Here is an 18108-nt window from a genome sequence, read left to right on the forward strand (position 1 = left end):
AAGAATGGAGTATTATTTAGCAATAAAGAGGGATAAACTGACATGACAACATGAATGAAGCTTAAAATAATTATGCTGAGTAAAGCCCCAAAATTCATGCTTGTGATTATTATCTGGAGGTGATAGAACTCTAGAAAATTCAAACCAATCTGTACAAAAAGAAAGCATGGTTGCCTGGGGAAGGTGGGTGTGCAGGAAGAGTGGGAGGGAGGGGATTATCAAGGGGCTTGTGGAAACTTTTGAGGTGATGGACATGCATTGTCTTGATCATTATATAGTGTGTACATAGGTTAAAACTTATCAAATCATAGACTTTATATGTGTGTAGTTTATTGTATGCCAATTATACCTGAATAAGCCTTTGGTTTACTTGTTTATTTATTAAAAACAACAAGGCAGCTCCACTGGGAAATCGTTGAGATCAGGGATATGCGTATTCTCTTCTCATATTTTTCACGGAGCCTCTGTCAGGCCTGCATGTGCAGAAGGTGGCCAATAACCATTTGATTACTTTCATCTCTATGAAACATACCAGCATAGAAAGAAAGCTTGTTGACCGGGGGTGGTTACTTGCGCCATTTAGCTGATGGGAAATTGTGATTTACTAATGGGGCCAAGTCATGCTGGGTGAGGGGAATTGGTATGGCCCCTCACTTTTCTGAATTGCTAGCTCAAGTGAGTTCATTTCCATGTGAAACATTTGCAGCCCTGGATGGGTTTTAAAGCGGTAGAATAAATGCTACACAGCCAGGGAACAAGATGATACAAGAACGATGATGGTGGTGGTGGTGATAGTCATAGTAATGACTATATACAACTTGCTGGGCACTGACTGTGTGCCAGGGAAGAATCTGCTTCATGGCTATTAACCCTCACCCAAGTCCTATGAGGAAGCCATTATCCCCTTTTGGAGAGGACGAAACCATGTTGGTGAGAAGCAGGGCTCATACAGCTAATAAATTGTAGTAGAGTTCAAAGTTGAACCCCTGTCTGATTCCAAAGCTCCCACCATTAAACTGCCCCATTCCCAGGCCGATGTAGATGTGTGAACATATGCATGTCCATCTGTACATACACAGCACCACACACATGTTCAACACATATGTACGTGTACACACACACACTTGAACACACATGTACACTCACATACATACTGAATGGCCACCCATACACAACACACATGCATACACATGTCCCCTGGAGACGAACAAACATACACATAATATACATTTATGTATATACACCAAGCACATGCACACTGCATGTGCAGCCACACGAGCACACACTTAGGACATCCTAAGAATATACTTTCTACCCTTTCTGGCCTCCTGTCTGTAGCAGCTAGTGCATCCCTCGGTCACCTTTTCTCAGCCCAGGCCCCAGGAATCTTCAGAACATTTGTGGTCCTGAGTCTAAATTGAAATTATGCTCAGGCCCCTGATCTTGGAACTGCATGCAACTTGGGGCGATCAAATGCATCATATTTTCTCATGAAAGAAATTTCCGATGGGCTTATTAACCTTTGAAAATACCAGCCCTCGGTCTGAAGGACTTCCTGAGTCCAGATCAAACTGAAAAATAACCTTGTGACAGACCACCCGGTTCTGAGCCGATGGGAATTACTTTCAACCCAGGCCAGCATGTCCCTCAGACAAAGTGTTCCACATACCAAAGCTGACAGCAGCCAGCTCTTGGGAGTAGGGGAGCCAAATGTCGGCTATTATAGATCATATCCACAATGGCTGTGACATGGGGTGATCACTCTGGGTCTGTGTCATGGGGGTGGGAGGGATCTGGGATGGCAGGAAAGAGCCCGTTTAAGTGCCTTTGGCATTTATGTCCCTGTGCTATAGGACATAGAGTGTCTGCCTATCATCACAGACAGATGTAGCCTTGGCTTTTGGTAGTTATTTCTGTTTTGAGGGTTCAGTTTGGGATAGAATTGTAGTTCATTAGGTGCTGTCAGAAGAAAAGAGAAATTGGGGGAAATTGGGGATAAACTGATGATTCCAGGCTTGGGGAAACTGACTCATCCATCCCAATGTCTCATGGAGGAGGACAGTTTTCCTGCCTGCTCTCTTTTGGGCCACATTCTGAGATAGAGATAATAATATAGACCATCTCTATTATTTCTGCAAGTCTGTGTTTTTCCTCACCCCATGAAACACATATGAAACAGAGCTTTTCCACTGTAACAGTTGCAGGGGACTGAAGAGTTTAGCCTCATCTCTGTATTGAATGAATTTGGTGGCCTTTGGGAAGACCTGTAACTGTGGAGCCTCAGCTTATACATAGGAAATGGATATATCAACACTGGCCTTGTCTATCTCACCAATCTGCCATGAGGACACACTGCACTAAGGAGAAGACTGTGCCCCAAGTGAGTGGGAAGGTGGCTCTGCTTTGTCACCTCTTCCAGCATCCTCACTGTTGCTCAGGGGTTTCTGCTCAGACACAGACTTGCACAGGCATTCAGGCATATCTTCACATGTTTTTCATCTTCCTTGAGAACTACCAGGAGTAGTATCCTGGCCTCCAGGTCATGGTTCCTCTACTGCACAGCTGCAGACTGTCACACTACTCTGTGTGCTGCACTGCTTCAAGTTTTAGTGTCATTGGCATGTGCCCAGCCCCCATCAGCTACTTCAGATCTCCCGCTCCTACTCCTCACAACACAACACTACCTTTTCTCAGCTGGTGATGCTGCTTTCCATTGCTTAGGGAGAGGCCAGAGGCAGGAAGGCCCTCTGATTCTCTCCTCAAAACCTGTTCACACTCTACCTATCTTTAACTCCCTGCTCCTGGTACAAAGGGCTCTTCCCATCAGTGACCAACATCCCCACCTATGATCTTATTTCCTGTGGCTTCCTCGGGAACCTCTCATCATCACTTGTCCCTTCTTACTTTACACTTGCTCTTGCTACTGGTCCCTTCTCGGTGTACAAAGGGGCTTTGGCCATGGAATTTGTGTCTGTAGAAACCTGTTAGAGGTTTGGACCCTGAATGGGGAGAGGGTCAAACACTCTGAGTGAGGACAGAAATGGGGCAGGTACAGCCCTTGAGGAAGTCTTCAAAGATAGGGTCTTGAAGACTATACGGAAGTTGCAAAGGTGTTGCTAAAAATTACAAGGGTTTGTGGATTGTTCAAACTCACCTTTCTCCTTCTGTCCCTGTCCTTTCTGTCTCTATCCCTCTCCCTGACATCTATCCTCACACTCTCATCTTGAAGAATTCTAAAAGACCAGGGAAAAATCTTAGTCCTTTACAGAAATAAAGTTCAGAGCTCATAAAATCACTGATAGTTGGCTGACTAAAATGTCACTATATTTTTGTTTTACAAATATTAGGACTTGTTCTTGCTCTATAGAGCTGATGAGCCCTCTCCCAGATTTGACCTGATTGATTCCTGCCACTAGATTCAGCCAAGCTATCTTGGGACTGTCAGTGAGAGGGCCAGCTCTCCCCATTTCCAAGGGGTAAATAGGGTCCCACTCAAGTCAATCAGCTTCTCTCACCAGGAACTTGAATTTGATGGAAAGCGTCCCTCAAGATCTGCAGAGCATTTGGTTCTAGGACCCCCTTGGATACAAAAGGCAAGGACTCGCAAGTCCTTTACATGAAATGGTGTAGTATTTGCACATAAGCTACACATCTCTTCTTCTTCTTTTTTTTTTTTTTTTTTTGGTCGTCTTTTTAGGGCTGCATCCACAGCATATGGAGGTTCCCAGGCTAGGGATCTAATTGGAGCTATGGCTGCTGGCCTACACCACAGCCACAGCAACATGGGATCCGAGCTGCCTCTGTGACCTACACCACAGCTCACAGCAACGCCAGATCCTGAACCCACTGAGCGAGGAGGCCAGGGATCAAACCTGCAACCTCATGGTTCCTAGTCGGATTCGTTTCCACTGTGCCAAGATGGGAACTCCAACCTACACATATTCTTCCTTATACTTTAAATCATCTTCAGATTACTTAGAATACCCAATACAATGTAAATGCTCCGTAAGTAATTGTAAGTAAAATGCAAATGGTATGTAAATTGGTGGTAGCACATGGCAAATTCAAGTTTTGTCTTGGGGAACTTTTTGGAATTTTGTTTTTTAAAATTTTTTGATCCATAGTTGGTTGAATTTGTGGATGCAGAACCTGCAGATGTGGAATCCCTGAATTTGGAAGGCCAGCTCTAGTTATACTTAGGTCATTCTGACAGCAGCCTCCTGGAGAGATTCTCTTCAGTTCTTGCCTCTGGGGACCCTGGACCTTCCATCCTTCAAGTCTTTCCTGAGACTTGGCTGTTCAGCTTTCCCTTTAACTCTATGAGAGAGTCGACATCCTTCCCATCATTTCCATCTCTGTTTTATTCAGGGAAGATTTCTGTCATTTACAACTAGAGAATCTTAACTGATAAGCATATAACCCTAAAGCTCTCCCTCTGAAGATCTTCAGAAAGCCACCAACTTGCTGCCACATGACCTTCCTGCACCCCTTTTGGAAACACCAGGCATAATATCCAGAAGATACTTTTAAAAATCATTTTTAAATTATAGTTTATTTACAATGTACCAATTTCCACTGTATAGCAAAGTGACCTAGTCATACATATATGTACATTCTTTTTCTCATATCATCCCCCGTCATGTTCTATCCTAAGAGATTGGACATAATTCCTTGTGCTGTACAGCAGGACCACATCACCCATTGCACATCCATTCTAAATGTTTGTATTTAGTAGTTTGCATCTACAAACCCCAAACTCCCAGTCCATCCCCTTGGCATACACAAGTCTGTTCTCTATGTCTGTGAGTCTGTTTCTGTTCTGTAGATAGGCCCATTTGTGCCATATCTTAGATTCCACATATAAGTGATATCATATGGTATTTGTCTTTCTCTTTCTGACTTACTTCCCTTAGTATGAGACTCTCTAATTGCATCCATGTTGCTGCTGATGGCACTATTTTTTATGGCTGAGTAGTATTCCATTGTGTATATGTGTACCACATCTTAATCTGCTCATCAGTCATAGACATTTAGGTTGTTTCCATGTCTTGGCTATTGTGAATAGTGCTAATATGAACATATGGTTGCATGTATCTTTTTGAATTGTAGTTTTGTTCAGATATATGCCCAGGAGTGGGATTGCTGGATCATGTGGTAGTTCTATATTCAGTTTTCTGAGGAACTGTTATACTGTTTTCCATAGTAGTTGTACAATAATATGTAACACTTCACAAATTTGCATGTCATCTTTGTTTAGGGGCCATACTAATCTCTGTATCATTATAATTTTGTATATACACCTGAAGGTGTATCCTCAGAGTCTGCAAGATAGGTACTATCATCATACCCATTTTGCAGGTGAGGGACTAAGGGTCGAAAAGATGTGGGCATTATTCCCAGGATTAAGCTGGAACCAGGAATCTTAGTCTCCCGATCAGTAAGACTTAGTGTAGTCCACATAGAGGAGACTAATGGAAGGAAAGTGGAAGTGTCTTTGGACAAGATAGCACCTTTCTCCATCTCTGTTTCTCAGTCCTCCTTGTCCGCCATCTCTGCTTTTGCTCCATTTTCCTGCCTTTCTCTGTAGATTGGCTTTCTCTACTCACTCATAAGTGAGCATAAAAATGCTGGAAAAGGCTGCTCCCAACCTAACTCTAAATTTTCACTTCAGGCTTCTACTATCAACTATGGTTTCTCTGTTTCTTAGTGGGAAATATTGAGATAAAATCTGCTTGGTACCTGGGCAGCTGGGGTAGGCTGAAAAATGTTCTCCCTCCTGAAAAGATATTTATTTCCTAATCCCTAGAACCTGTGACTGTTGTATGGAAACAAGGTCTCTGCATGAGTAATTAAGGATTTTATTTTTATTTTATTATTTTACTTTATTGGCTTTCTAGAGCCTCACCTGCAGCATATGGAGATTCCCAGGCTAGGGGTCCAATTGGAGCCACAGTTGCTGGCCTACACAGCAACGCCAGATCCAAGCCGCATCTGCAACCTACACCACAGCTCACAGCAATGCTTGATCCTTAACCCACTGAGTTAGACCAAGGACTGAACCCGCAACTTCATGGTTCCTAGTTGGATTCGTTTCCACTGTGCCAGGACGGGAACTTCAAGTTAAGAATTTTAAAATGGAGAGATTATCCTGGATTATTTGGATGGGTCCTAAATGAAATTACATATATAACCTTACAGAGGGAATAAAGGAAGTTGGGTGCAGACAGAAGAGAACCAGAGATTGGAGTGATAAATCCATAAGCCAAGGAATATTTGCAGTCACAAGAATCTGGAAGAGATTCTCCCTTAGGCCTTCTGAAGGGAGCATGGCTGTGCTAATACTTTGACTTCAGCCCTGTGATACTGATTTTAGATTATGTGAATCAAGAACTGTGAGAGAATAAATTTCTCAGCAACCAGCGGATTCATTTCTCCTGCATTAGGTGTCCACCCATTGTCCAATCAGTTATATCCAGGGGTGTTAATAGGAAAAACACAGCCACCAGAGGCCTATCCTCTGGGAAAGTAAGTGGTCTAGTCTCAGAGAAAGGACATGGCTGGGATACACTTGCATGCATCCCACTACCACTCCCTGACACCTTTTATCATATAGGTGTGAGAGGAAGTGTTGGGAAGCACTGGGCAGCAATCATGCCTAAATGCAGCACCAAGCCTACAGCTCTCTGCTTCCTTGCCCAAGAAGGGAATGAGTTCATATACAGAGCTCTTACTGGGCAGTGGGTGATGAGGTTAAACGATGAGTCTGTCCAGCTAATTCCAACATTTACTTAACTTTCTGTAGCTGGGCCTTGGGATAAGTTAGCACAGGCACTTATAAGGAAAGATAAGACCTCCTGGACAGCTGGGAAGAAAGTGACAGGCTCCTTTTTTAATCATTCAGTCATTTACTCAACACGTTTGCTGTGTATGTATGTACCAGGCTCAGTGATATTATAATACAACATAAAAAGTCATTGTTTTCATGGCATGAGAAAAATAAGCAAGCTGATAAATGAGCAAAATAATTGAGGACAAATTGATAAAAGAGCTACAAAAGAGACGAGTAAGATCCAGAAACAGAAAAGAGTAAGTTGCTGGTGAATGATGGTGCTGGTTGGAATCAGGTGTTATTTGGAGGGGGTAGTGGGTGGGGCCCTGTGAGAAGTTTCCGTGGAGAGGGCAAATAGGCAGCTGGATTTAAATCTGGGGCTGGGAGAAAAGGTGTAGGCAGGAAATGGAAATTTGTTATTTAGAGCCATGGAAACGAAGGAAACGTCCAGGAAAAAGCGTACATCAGTACCTTTTACGTGTGAACAAGCGATTTACAAGAAACAATCTAGAAAATTGTTTTACAGGTAAAATAAAACAATGTTACTGTTTTATAAAGAGAAGTTGCGTCGCTTCCTACTCCATCCTCCTTCCGCCAGACCACATTTCCCAGAATGCCGCACGAACCGCGCGAGACCCGGAATCTCTCTCTGCCGCTTCCTGCGTTAGTGGCCCGGATAATTATGGCTACCCTCAAAGCGTCTGCGTTGCTGCGGAGCCTCCAGACAAATTCTTGCGGCACGGGGCGGGTTTGTTTCCCGGTTCGCGCTCGGCCCCGGCCCCGCGCCCTGCTCCAGCCTCTGCCCGGGGCCAGTGGGACGGGAACACTATGCCGTGGGCTCGGCTCCGAGTCCGGTAAGTGACCCACCAGACGTCCGCTGGGGCGTTCTCGCCGGAGACCCAGAGCCTGCTTCAGGCTGGGGAGACCCACGCGGGCGCCCCGGCCCTTCCCGCAGCGCGTCCTTAGACCCAGGCGGCTCTCTCCTGTACCCGCAGAGTCTGTCGTCGCTCGCGTTTGTTCGTTCGCTCTCTCACTTAAGCATCAGTGCCTGAGCTCCGCTCTGCAAAGCCTCGAGCTGGGTTTAGGGAATAAAGTGGACTAAGACTGACACGGGTTTTGCCCTGAGGGAACGCCAGCCCCACTGGGGAGTGGCAGTGAAGCGTGACTCGGACTGTGATACGGAACGCAGAGCAGAGTGGCGCTCAAATGGTGATGGAAGGGCGAGGAAGGGTTTCTAGAAAATATGACCGAAGCTGAGACCTGGTTTACCGTGCTAGGGAGAAAACAAGAAACATTCCAAACGGTGAATACAGCATAAGCGAAAGTCCGGAAATGAGACTGAACAGGTGGTTTAGGAACCCACTTTGGAAGTAGGGTTGATAAGGATGGTTATGACTTTGAATCTAGGTTTAAAAAGGAGAAATCGGTGTATCTTCTCAAGTGTCTGGCTTGAGCAGTTGAGTGGAGAGTAGTCATACACACCAAGCCAGAGAAGACTAATTATAGGACAGTTTCTTAGCTGGGAGAGAGAGGAGGAGAGGTCGAGGAGGAAAGGCAGGAGTAGATGACGTAAGGAGTTGTGAAAGGAAGCCGAATTAAACGTCTGTTTTGGACCCATTAAATTTTAGGTGCCTTAGAGATTCTAGTGGAGGTGTCTGGTATGCAGTTACATATTAAGTGAGAAACATTGGGGTAAAAATGGTAAGTGAGGAGTTCCCGTCATGGCGCAGTGGTTAACGAATCCAACTAGGAACCATGAGGTTGCGGGTTCGGTCCCTGCCCTTGCTCAGTGGGTTAACGATCCGGCGTTGCCGTGAGCTGTGGTGTAGGTTGCAGACACGGCTCGGATCCCGCGTTGCTGTGGCTCTGGCGTAGGCCTGTGGCTACAGCTCCGATTCGACCCCTAGCCTGGGAACCTCCATATGCCGCGGGAGCGGCCCAAGAAATAGCAACAACGACAAAAGACAAAAAAGACAAAAGACAAAAAAAAAAAAAAAAAAAAAATGGTAAGTGAAGCTGAGGGAATGGGTGAGATTGTCTGAGGAGAGGTAAGTGCTGAGTACTGTTGTGTGCCAAGCACTATAAGGGACCCTGGATCCCAGACCGGTATAAGACAGGATGTTGGCCTTGGGAAAGCACATAGTCTAGTGGGGATGCAGTCAAGTAAGCAGATCACCTTAGCTTTTTTCCCCCTAAATGATGTAGGAAGCCATTGATGAGTATGGGAGTGATTTTAATTACATTGTTAAAAAATTACAATTTTTTCCAGTTTTATTAACATATCATTGACATACAGCATTGTATAAGTTTAAGTTGTACAGCATACTTGGATTTACATATATCATGAAATCATTACCACAGGAAGTTCAGTTAACATTTGTCTTCATACAGAGATTAAAAAAAAAAAAAAGAAAAGATTTTCCTTGTGAAGAGAACTCTTAGGATCTAGTCTCTTAACTTTCATGTATGCCATGTGGTATTCCTAGCACTTATTTATCTTATAGCTGAAAGTTTATATCTTTTGACCACATTCATCCAATTTTAACAAAATCCCCTTTCCCCCTATTCCCAGCCTAATCTGGTCTCTTTTTCTGAGTTGTTGCTGTTTAGATTCCACATATAAATGAGATCATATGGTTTTTGTCTTTCTCTGCCTTACTTATCTTAGCAGAATGCCCTCAGGGTCCATCCACGTTGTTGCAAATGGCAGGATTTTCTCCTCTGGCAGAAAAATATTCTGTGTGTATTTTACTTGATATGTTAAATATTTTTTCCTTTTTTTTATTAGAGTTGAATTACAGTGTTGTGCCAATTTTTGCTGTACAGCGAAGCGACCCAGTAATATATATATGTGTATATATATACACATACATGCACATACAATACATACATACAACACACACATACTCCCTTTCTTATATTATCTTCCATCATGGTCTATTACAGGAGATTGGATATAGTTCCCTGTGCCCTCCTCATTGCTTATCCATTCTAAATGTAATAGTTTACATCTACTAACCCCAAACTCCCTGTCCATCCCACCGCTTGGCAACCACACATCTGTTCTCTGTGTCTGTGAGTCTGTTTCTATTCTGTAGATGGGCCCATTTGTGCCATATTTCAGATTCCACATATAAGTGATATCATATGGTATTTGTGCTCTTTCTGACTTAGTTCACTTAGTATGAAACTCTCTAATTGCATCCATGTTGCTGCAGATGGAATTATTTCATTCTTTTTACGGCTGAGTAGTATTCCATTGTGTGTATATATATATATGTACCACATCTTAATCTGCTCATCAGTCATAGACATTTAGGTTGTTTCCATGTCTTGGCTATTGTGAATAGTGCTAATATGAACATATGGTTGCATGTATCTTTTCGAATTATAGTTTTGTTCAGATATATGCCCAGGAGTGGGATTGCTAGATCATATGGTAGTTCTATAACTAGTTTTCTGAGCATTCTCCATACTATTTTCCATAGTGGTTGTACCAGTTTGCATTCCCACCAACAGTGTAGGAAGGTTCCCTTCTCTCCTCATTCTCTCTAGCATTCGTTATTTGTAGACTTATTAGTGATGGCCATTCCAACCAGTGTAAGGTGGTACCTCATTGTAGTTTTGATTTGCATTTCTCTGTTAATTAGTGATGTTGAGCATTTTTTCATGTGCCTGCTGGTCATCTCTTTATCTTCTTTGTAGAAATGTCTTCTGCCCATTTTTTGATTGGATCGTTTGTGTTTGTTTTACTGTTGCATTGTATGAATTGTTTGTATATTGGAGATTAAGCCCTTGTCAGTTGCATTGTATGCAACTATTTTCTCCCATTCCATAGGCTGTCTTTTAATTTTTTTTTTTTTTTTTTTTTTTTTTATGGTTTCCTTTGCTGAGCAAAAGCTTGTAAGTTTGGCTAGGTCTCATTTGTTTATTTTTGCTTTTCTTTCTATTGCCTTGGGAGACTGACCTAAGAAAACATTTGTATGATTTATGTCAGAATGTTTTGCCTATGTTCTCTTCTAAGAGTTTTACTCTATGATGCCTCATTTTTAGGTCTTCAAGCCATTTGAGTTTATTTTTGTGCATGGTGTGAGGGTGTGTTCTAGTTTCATTGATTTACATGCAGCTGTCCAGTTTTCCCAGCACTACTTGCTGAAAAGACTGTCTTTTCCCCATTTTATAGTCTTGCCTCCTTTGTCACAGATTAATTGGCCATAGGTGTCTGGATTTATTTCTGGGCCCTCTGTTCTGTTCTATTGATCTGTATGTTTGTTTTGTTTTTTTTTTTTACTGGTACCACACTGTCTTGATTACTGTAGCTTGGTAATATTGTCTGAAGTCTGAGTTATGCCTCTTGCTTTATTTTTTATCCTCAGGATTGCTTTGGCAATTCTGGGTCTTTTATGATTCCATGTAAATTTTTGGATTATTCTAGTTCTATGAAAAATGTCATGGATAATTTGATAGGGATCATGTTAAATCTGTAGATTACCCAGGGTGGTGGGTAGTATGGTTATTTTAACACTGTTAATTCTTCCAATCCAGGAGTATGGGATATCTTTCCATTTCTTTGAATCTTCTTTAATTTCCTTGATAAATGTTTTATAGTTTTCAGTATGTAGGTCTTTCACCCTCTTGGTTAGGTTTATTCCTTGGCATTTAGGTTTTGGGGGGATATAATTTTAAAAGGTCTTTTTTTATATTCCTTTTCTAATATTTCATTGTTAGTATACAGAAATGCAACTGATTTTTGAATGTTAATCTTGTATCCTGCTATTTTGCTGAATTCGTTTATCATTTGAGTAGCTCTTTTGTGGAATCCTTAGGTTTTTTTATGTGTAGTGTCATGTCATCTGCATGTAGTGACAGTTTTACCTCTTCTGTTTCAATTTGGATACCTTTTCAGCCCCCCCCTTTTTTTTCTTTGTGTCTGATTGCTGTGGGTAGAACTTCCAGTACTATGTTGAATAAAATTGTGAGACTGGCCACCCTTGTCTTGTTCCAGATTTTAGCAGCAAGGATTTCAGCTTTTCTCCATTGAGTATTATATTGGCTGTGGGTTTGTCATAAATGGCTTTTGTTATGTTGATAAACGCTCCCTCTCTACCTACTTTGGTAAGAGTTTTTTCATGAACGGATGTTAGGTTTTGGCGAATGCTTTTTTTGCACCTATTGAAATGATCATGTGGTTTTTGATTCTTCTTTTGTTAATGTGGTGTATGACATTGATTGATTTGCATATGTTGAACCATCCTTGTGAACTTGGGATGAATACAACTTGGTGATGAAGTATAATCTTTTTTATATGTTTGTGGATTCAGTTGGCTAAAATTTTGTTGAGAATATTTGCTTCTGTATTCATCAGAGGTATTGAACCATTATTTTCTTTTTTGGTAGTATCTTTGTCTGGATTTGGTATTAAGGTGATCATGGCTTCATAGAATGTTTTTGGGAGTGTTCCTTCTTCATTCTTTTGGAAGAGTTTAAGAAGGATGGGTATAAGTTCTTTGTATGTTTGGTAGAATTTGCCTGTGGAGCAGTCTGGTCCTGGACTTTTGTTTGTAGGGAGTGTTTTTATACAGTTTCATTTCTAGTGATCAGGCTGTTCAAATTATCTATTCTTGATTCAGTTTGGGCAGGCTGTAAGTTTCTAGAAATTTGTCCATTTCTTCTAGGTTGTCAGACTTGTTGACATGGAATTGTTCACAGTATTCTCTTACAGTTTGTTTGTATTTCTGCAGTATTAGTTGAGATTTCTCCTTTTTCATTTCTTTCTCTCTTCTTCCCTCCATCCCTCCCTTCTTTCCCACCTGTAGCATGTGAAAGTTCCCAGGCAGTAGAGGCATATGCCCAGCCATGGCAACACCAGATGCAAGTTGCATCTGCGACCTATGCCGAAGCTTTTAACAACACTGGATCCTTAACCCACTGAGCGAGGCCAGGGAGGAAACCTGCATCCTCAAGGCCATTCTGTTGGGTTCTTAACCTGCTGAGCTGCAGTGGGAATTCCTCCTTTTTCATTTCTTATTTTGTTTATTTGGGTTCTCTCTCTCTTCTTGGGAGCCTGGTCAGAGGTTTGTTAATCTCTTTCAAAGAACCAGCTCTTGGTTTTATTGATATTTTTTTTCTATTTTTTAAAAATGTCTTTTATTGATTTCCTCTCTGATCTTCATGATTTCCTTTCTATTGCTGACTTTAGGTTTTGTTTGTTCTTCCTTTTCTAATTCTTTTAGGTGGTAGGTTAGGTTGTTGATTTGAGGGTTTTGTCTTGTTTTCTTTGAGGAAGGCCTGTATTGATCTGAACTTCCCTCTAAGAACTGTTTTTGCTCCTGCTGTATAACACTGGGAGCTATATCTGGTCACTTATGAAGGAGCATGTTAATGGGAGAAAAAGAATGTATGTATGTATGTATGACTGGGTCACCTTGCTATACCAGAAAATTGACAGAACACTGTAAACCAGCTATAATGGAACAAAAATAAAAATCATTAAAATAAAAAAAATTTTAAAAATAACTGATTTTGTGATGCCCCATAGATTTTTAATGTGGTTGTGTTTTCATTGTTATTTGTCTCAAGATATTTTTTAATTTCCTTTTTGATTTCTTCATTGACCTGTTGGTTTTTTAGTGGCATGTAGTCAGTTTTTTCTTGTTTTTTTTTTTTTTTCCTTTGGCTGATTTGTTTCATGCTGTTGTGGTCAGAGAAGATGCTTGAAGTAATTTCTGTACTCTTAAATTTGTTGAACCTTGTTTTGTGTCCCAGTATGTGGACAATCCTAGAAAATGTTCCATGTGCACTTGAAAAGAATGTATATTCCGGGTGTTTTTTTTTGGGGGGGGGGAATGTAATGTCCTAAAAATAGCAATTACGTCTAAGTGTTCTGTTGTGTCATTTAGGATCTCTGTTTGCCTTATTGATTTTCTGTTTAGAGGATCTGTCCATTGATGTGAGTGGGGTGTTAAAGTCCCCTACTATTATTGTATTCCGATCAGTTTCTCCTTTTATGTCTGTTTGTTTGTTTTGTTTTGTTTGTGTTTCTGGGTCACATCTGTGACATATGGAGGTGCCCAGGCTAGGGGTCACATCAGAGCTGCAGCACCCAGCCTACACCACCGTTCATGGCAACACCAGATCCTTAACCCACTGAGAAGGCCAGTGATCAGACTCGAATGCTCATGGACACTAGTTGGGTTTACTACTGCTGATCCACTATGGGAACTCCTATGTCTGCTGTCAGCATTCGTTTTATGTATTTGGGTGCTCTCTATTGGGGCATGTATGTTGATGAGTGTAATATCCTCTTCTTGAATTGATCCTTTTATCATTAAATAGTGTCCTTTTTCTTTATAGCCTTTGTTTTAAACTCTGTTTTGTCTGATAAGAGTATTGCAACTCTCACTTTACTGTCATTTCTATTCTCATGAAATACCTTTCTCCATCCTCTCACTTTCAATTTATATGTGTCCTTTTGCCTTGAGGTGGGTATCTTGTAGGCAGCATACTGTAGGCTCTTGTTTTTTTATCCAGTCTGCCACTCTCCTTTTTGATTAGTGCATTCAGTCCATTGACATTTAAGGTAGTTATTAATAAATATGTATTTTTTTGCCATTTTAAACCTTGTTTTCTAGTCAATTCACTGTTTCTCCTTTGTACCTTTTTTTCTTTTTTTGGTTGGATGATTTCCTTTTATTTTATGGTTGTGTTCTCTTCTTTTTGGCTTTTGTGAATGTATTGTTTGGTTTTAATAATGTGGTTGCCCAATTTTTCACGTTAACCTCTTTCTGTATCTGCTTGTTTTAACCTAATAGTCATATAGGCTCAAACACATTCTTAAAAAGAGAGTCTAGATTTTCTTACTCTTCTCCACATTTCATGATTTTGATGTCCTGTTTTACATCTTCATGTTTATCCTTTTGCTGTTCCTTATGTTTATCATCACTTTCACAAATAGTTTTGTTTTGTTTTATCTGTGTGCTGGCTTAAGTGGTTACTTTCCAATTGTGATTTCCTTCAATTTATATCTTCTTACTTATTTCCTATTTAGGGGAAACGTTTCAATATTTCTTTTAGAATGGGTTTGGTATTGCTGTATTCTTTTATTTTTTGTTTGAGAAATTCTTTATTTCTCCTATTTTAAATGATACTCATGCTGAGTGGAGTATTCTGGGTTGCAAGTTTTTCCCTTTTAGAACTTTGAATATATATGGCCAATCTCTTCTGGCCTATAGCATTTCTGTAGAGAAATCAGCTGATAGTCTCATGGGGGTCCCGTTATAACTAGCTATTTGTTTTTCTCTAAGCTATACCTTTATTTTATTTTTATTTATTTATTTTTGTCTTTTGGCTTTTTGGGGCCGCACCCACGGCATATGGAGGTTCCCAGGCTAGGGGTCTAATTGGAGCTGTTGCTACCAGCCTGCACCAGAGCCACAGCAACGCCAGATCTGAGCTGTGTCTGTGACCTACACCACAGCTCACAGCAACGTCAGATCTTTAACCCATTGAGTAAGGCCAGGGATTGAACCCACAACCTCATGGTTCCTAGTCGGATTTGTTTTCTGCTGTGCCAATGACAGGAACTCCTAAGCTACCTTTAGAATCTTCTCCTTATCTTTAATGTTTGCCATTTTAATTATAGTGTGTTTTGGTGTAGATCTGTTTGGGTTCAACTTGTTTGGGCCTTTTGTGCTTCCTGTATCTGGATTTTTGTTTCCTTTGGATTTGGAAGGTTTTCAGCCATGATTTCTTCAAATATATTTTCTTTCTTTTCTTTTCTTTTTTTTTTTTTTAAGGGTCACACCCACGGCACATGGAGGTTCCGAGGCTAGGGGTCGAACCAGAGCTGTAGCTGCCATCCTACACCACCGCCACAGCCACACCAGATCCAAGCCAAAGTCTGTGACATACACCACAGCTCACAGAAACACCGGATCCCTAACCCACTGAGCGAGATCAAGGATCAGACCTGTGTACTCATGGATGCTAGTCAGATTAGTTTCTGCTGAACAACAGGAGCTCTTCTTCAAATATATTTTCAATCTCTTTTTCTTCTCTTTCTAGAATCTCTATTATGTGTAGATTGGCACACTTTATATATTATCCTATAGATTTCTTATGTTGCTTTCTTTTTTTTTTTTTTCATTTGGGCTTCTGTCTGCTGTCTTGATTGAGTGATTTCCATTATTCTGTCTCCCAAGACACTTCTTTCTGCTCTTCACTGCCTTTAAATCAACTTTTGTCTCTGCAAATGAATTTTCTAATTTTTTCTGCCTCCTCCTCATAGTTTCTAGTTGCTTTTTAAAGTAATCTGTGTTACTATTGATATCCATTCTTAATTCCTTCAGTATTTTCATTACCTCCTTGTTGAACTTGGCGTCTGTTAGATTGCAGAAGTCTGTTTCATAATTTGCACCTTCAGGGGAATTTCCTCGTATTCTTTTAACTGGGAATGGTTCCTGCTTATATTTTTCTTACTCTATGAGATCAGTGAAAACAGTTATTTACTGTAGTCTTAGAGGACTATTTATTTATATGCAGGAACATTCCTGGGTAGCTTACAGGGCTTACTATTTTTTTGGCATCAGGGCTGCTTTTGGTTTGGATGCTTGCTGTCTCTTTTCTCACTGTGTGGAGGCTGTTATCCCCTTGATGGGGGCATGAAGGTGTACAGTCTGAGTGTGCTTCCAGGGAGGTGGGGACAATGGGAAACTCTTTCAGGCGGCATCTGGTTGCTGGGCCCTTGGCAGTGGAGGGGACCCTCAGGGTGGTCGGGGTGGCACCCAGAGCCCTTGGCATTGGCAGTGGTGGGGTATGTGCATCCCCAGAGTTGAGGGCAATGGGTGGCACTCAGTTGCAGAGCCCTCTGCAGTGGCAACCTCTGAGACGACTGGGGCTGCAGGTGGTTCCTGGTCACGGGACCCTTAGTGGTGGCAGGCCGCACCCACCTCTGGAGTCTGAGATGGCTGCGGTGGTTTGCACCTGCACCCGTAGCCCACACCCCACTTCTCTTGCATTCCCCAGCAGTGGTGCGTTATTTCTCCTGTAGGCCCAGGCCTCTTCCCGTGCTCCCTCGGCTGTGGCACACAGCTCCCTAGCCTCCCAAGGCTGTTTCCCTAATCCTCTCCCCTGAGCTGATCTCCATAGCTCAAGTCTCAGCACCACCCACATGTCTCAGGCTGTGGTGCCCCAAACAGTGGTATTGATTGTCTGTGAGGCTCTCTCTCTGCTTTGCCTTCCTCAGTCCAGCTACTGTGCTTTGCTCCTAGGCTTTGAGGCTCCCCCTCTGTTGCACCTGATCTCCCCGTCAGTTAGGTGGTGCAGATTGCTCTTGGGAGTGCTGCCCCCATCCTGATTCCTTTTCTCCTCTCTCTTTTTTCCTTTTGTTCTGCCTAAGTATGTAGAGGGTTTTTTGCTCTTTGGGGAAGTCTGAGGTCTGCTAGTGTTCAGTAGATGTTCTGTGTGAATCATTCTACATGTAGATTTTTTTTTTTTTTTTTTTTTTAATGGCCACATCTGCAGCATATGGAAGTTTCTGGGCTATGGGCTGAATCAGAGCTGCAGCTGCAGGCCTATAGCACAGAGATGGCAACATCAGACCCAAGCTTCATCTGGGACATAGGCCACAGCTTATGGCAACACCAGATCCTTAAACTGCTGAGCAAGGCCAGGGATCAAACCCATATCTTCATACACACTATGTGGGGTTCTTAACTCTCTGAGCCACACTGAAAACTCCTACATGGTTGTTTTGGTTTTTTTTTTTAAGTGTTTGTGGGACAAAGTGAACACCATGTCCTACTCTTTTGCCCTCTTGATCTTGCCTCTTTCTGTCCATTCTAAATGTAATAGTTTGTACACCACTCCTTGTACTTGCCTTGTATGTAGCACTTACTCTGAGGAGCATGGTGGTAGATTGGAATTGATCTAGGCTCTAGAGTAAGATAAACCTCGGTTTAAATCCTGGCTCTATCATTTAATAGTTAGTTGTCTTTAGGTAGATTCCAGTATCCTCATTTACAAAATCGAGATATCATTACCTATTTTGTGGGTTGTTGTAAGCTTTTCTGAAAATGTGTGTAATGCCTGGCATATAGGAGACAGCTCTGTAAATGGTAACATCCATTATTGTTATTAATATTGCATTAACTACTTTTTTCCTGTTGCTTCCTCCACTAGACTTTGCCTTTTTGGCTGAAACTATATCTTTATCATAGTGAATGCTCAGTAAAATTTAAATGAATGAATCTTGTAGGTATTGGCATTATGCATCCTGAGGT

General features: G+C 41.7%; 1 protein-coding gene across 5 annotated transcripts in view; it reads left to right on the top strand.

Annotated features, from left to right (window-relative positions):
* MRPS22 (mitochondrial ribosomal protein S22) overlaps nt 1-18108 on the top strand; it is a 225452-nt gene that overhangs the window by 194212 nt on the left and 13132 nt on the right. The window contains exon 1 of one of the 5 annotated variants that reach the window (XM_021069532.1): nt 7428-7683. The exons of 3 other annotated variants lie outside the window; for them this stretch is intronic. In XM_021069532.1, the coding sequence (XP_020925191.1) occupies nt 7443-7683 (241 nt within the window). In that variant the 5' untranslated portion in view covers nt 7428-7442. Of the gene's footprint in view, nt 1-7427; nt 7684-18108 lie in introns of those variants that run through there. One more of the 5 variants, XR_002337700.1, reaches the window with a different exon arrangement.

The sequence above is a fragment of the Sus scrofa genome, chromosome 13, assembly GCF_000003025.6.
Source record: "Sus scrofa isolate TJ Tabasco breed Duroc chromosome 13, Sscrofa11.1, whole genome shotgun sequence".
NCBI lineage: Eukaryota > Metazoa > Chordata > Mammalia > Artiodactyla > Suidae > Sus > Sus scrofa.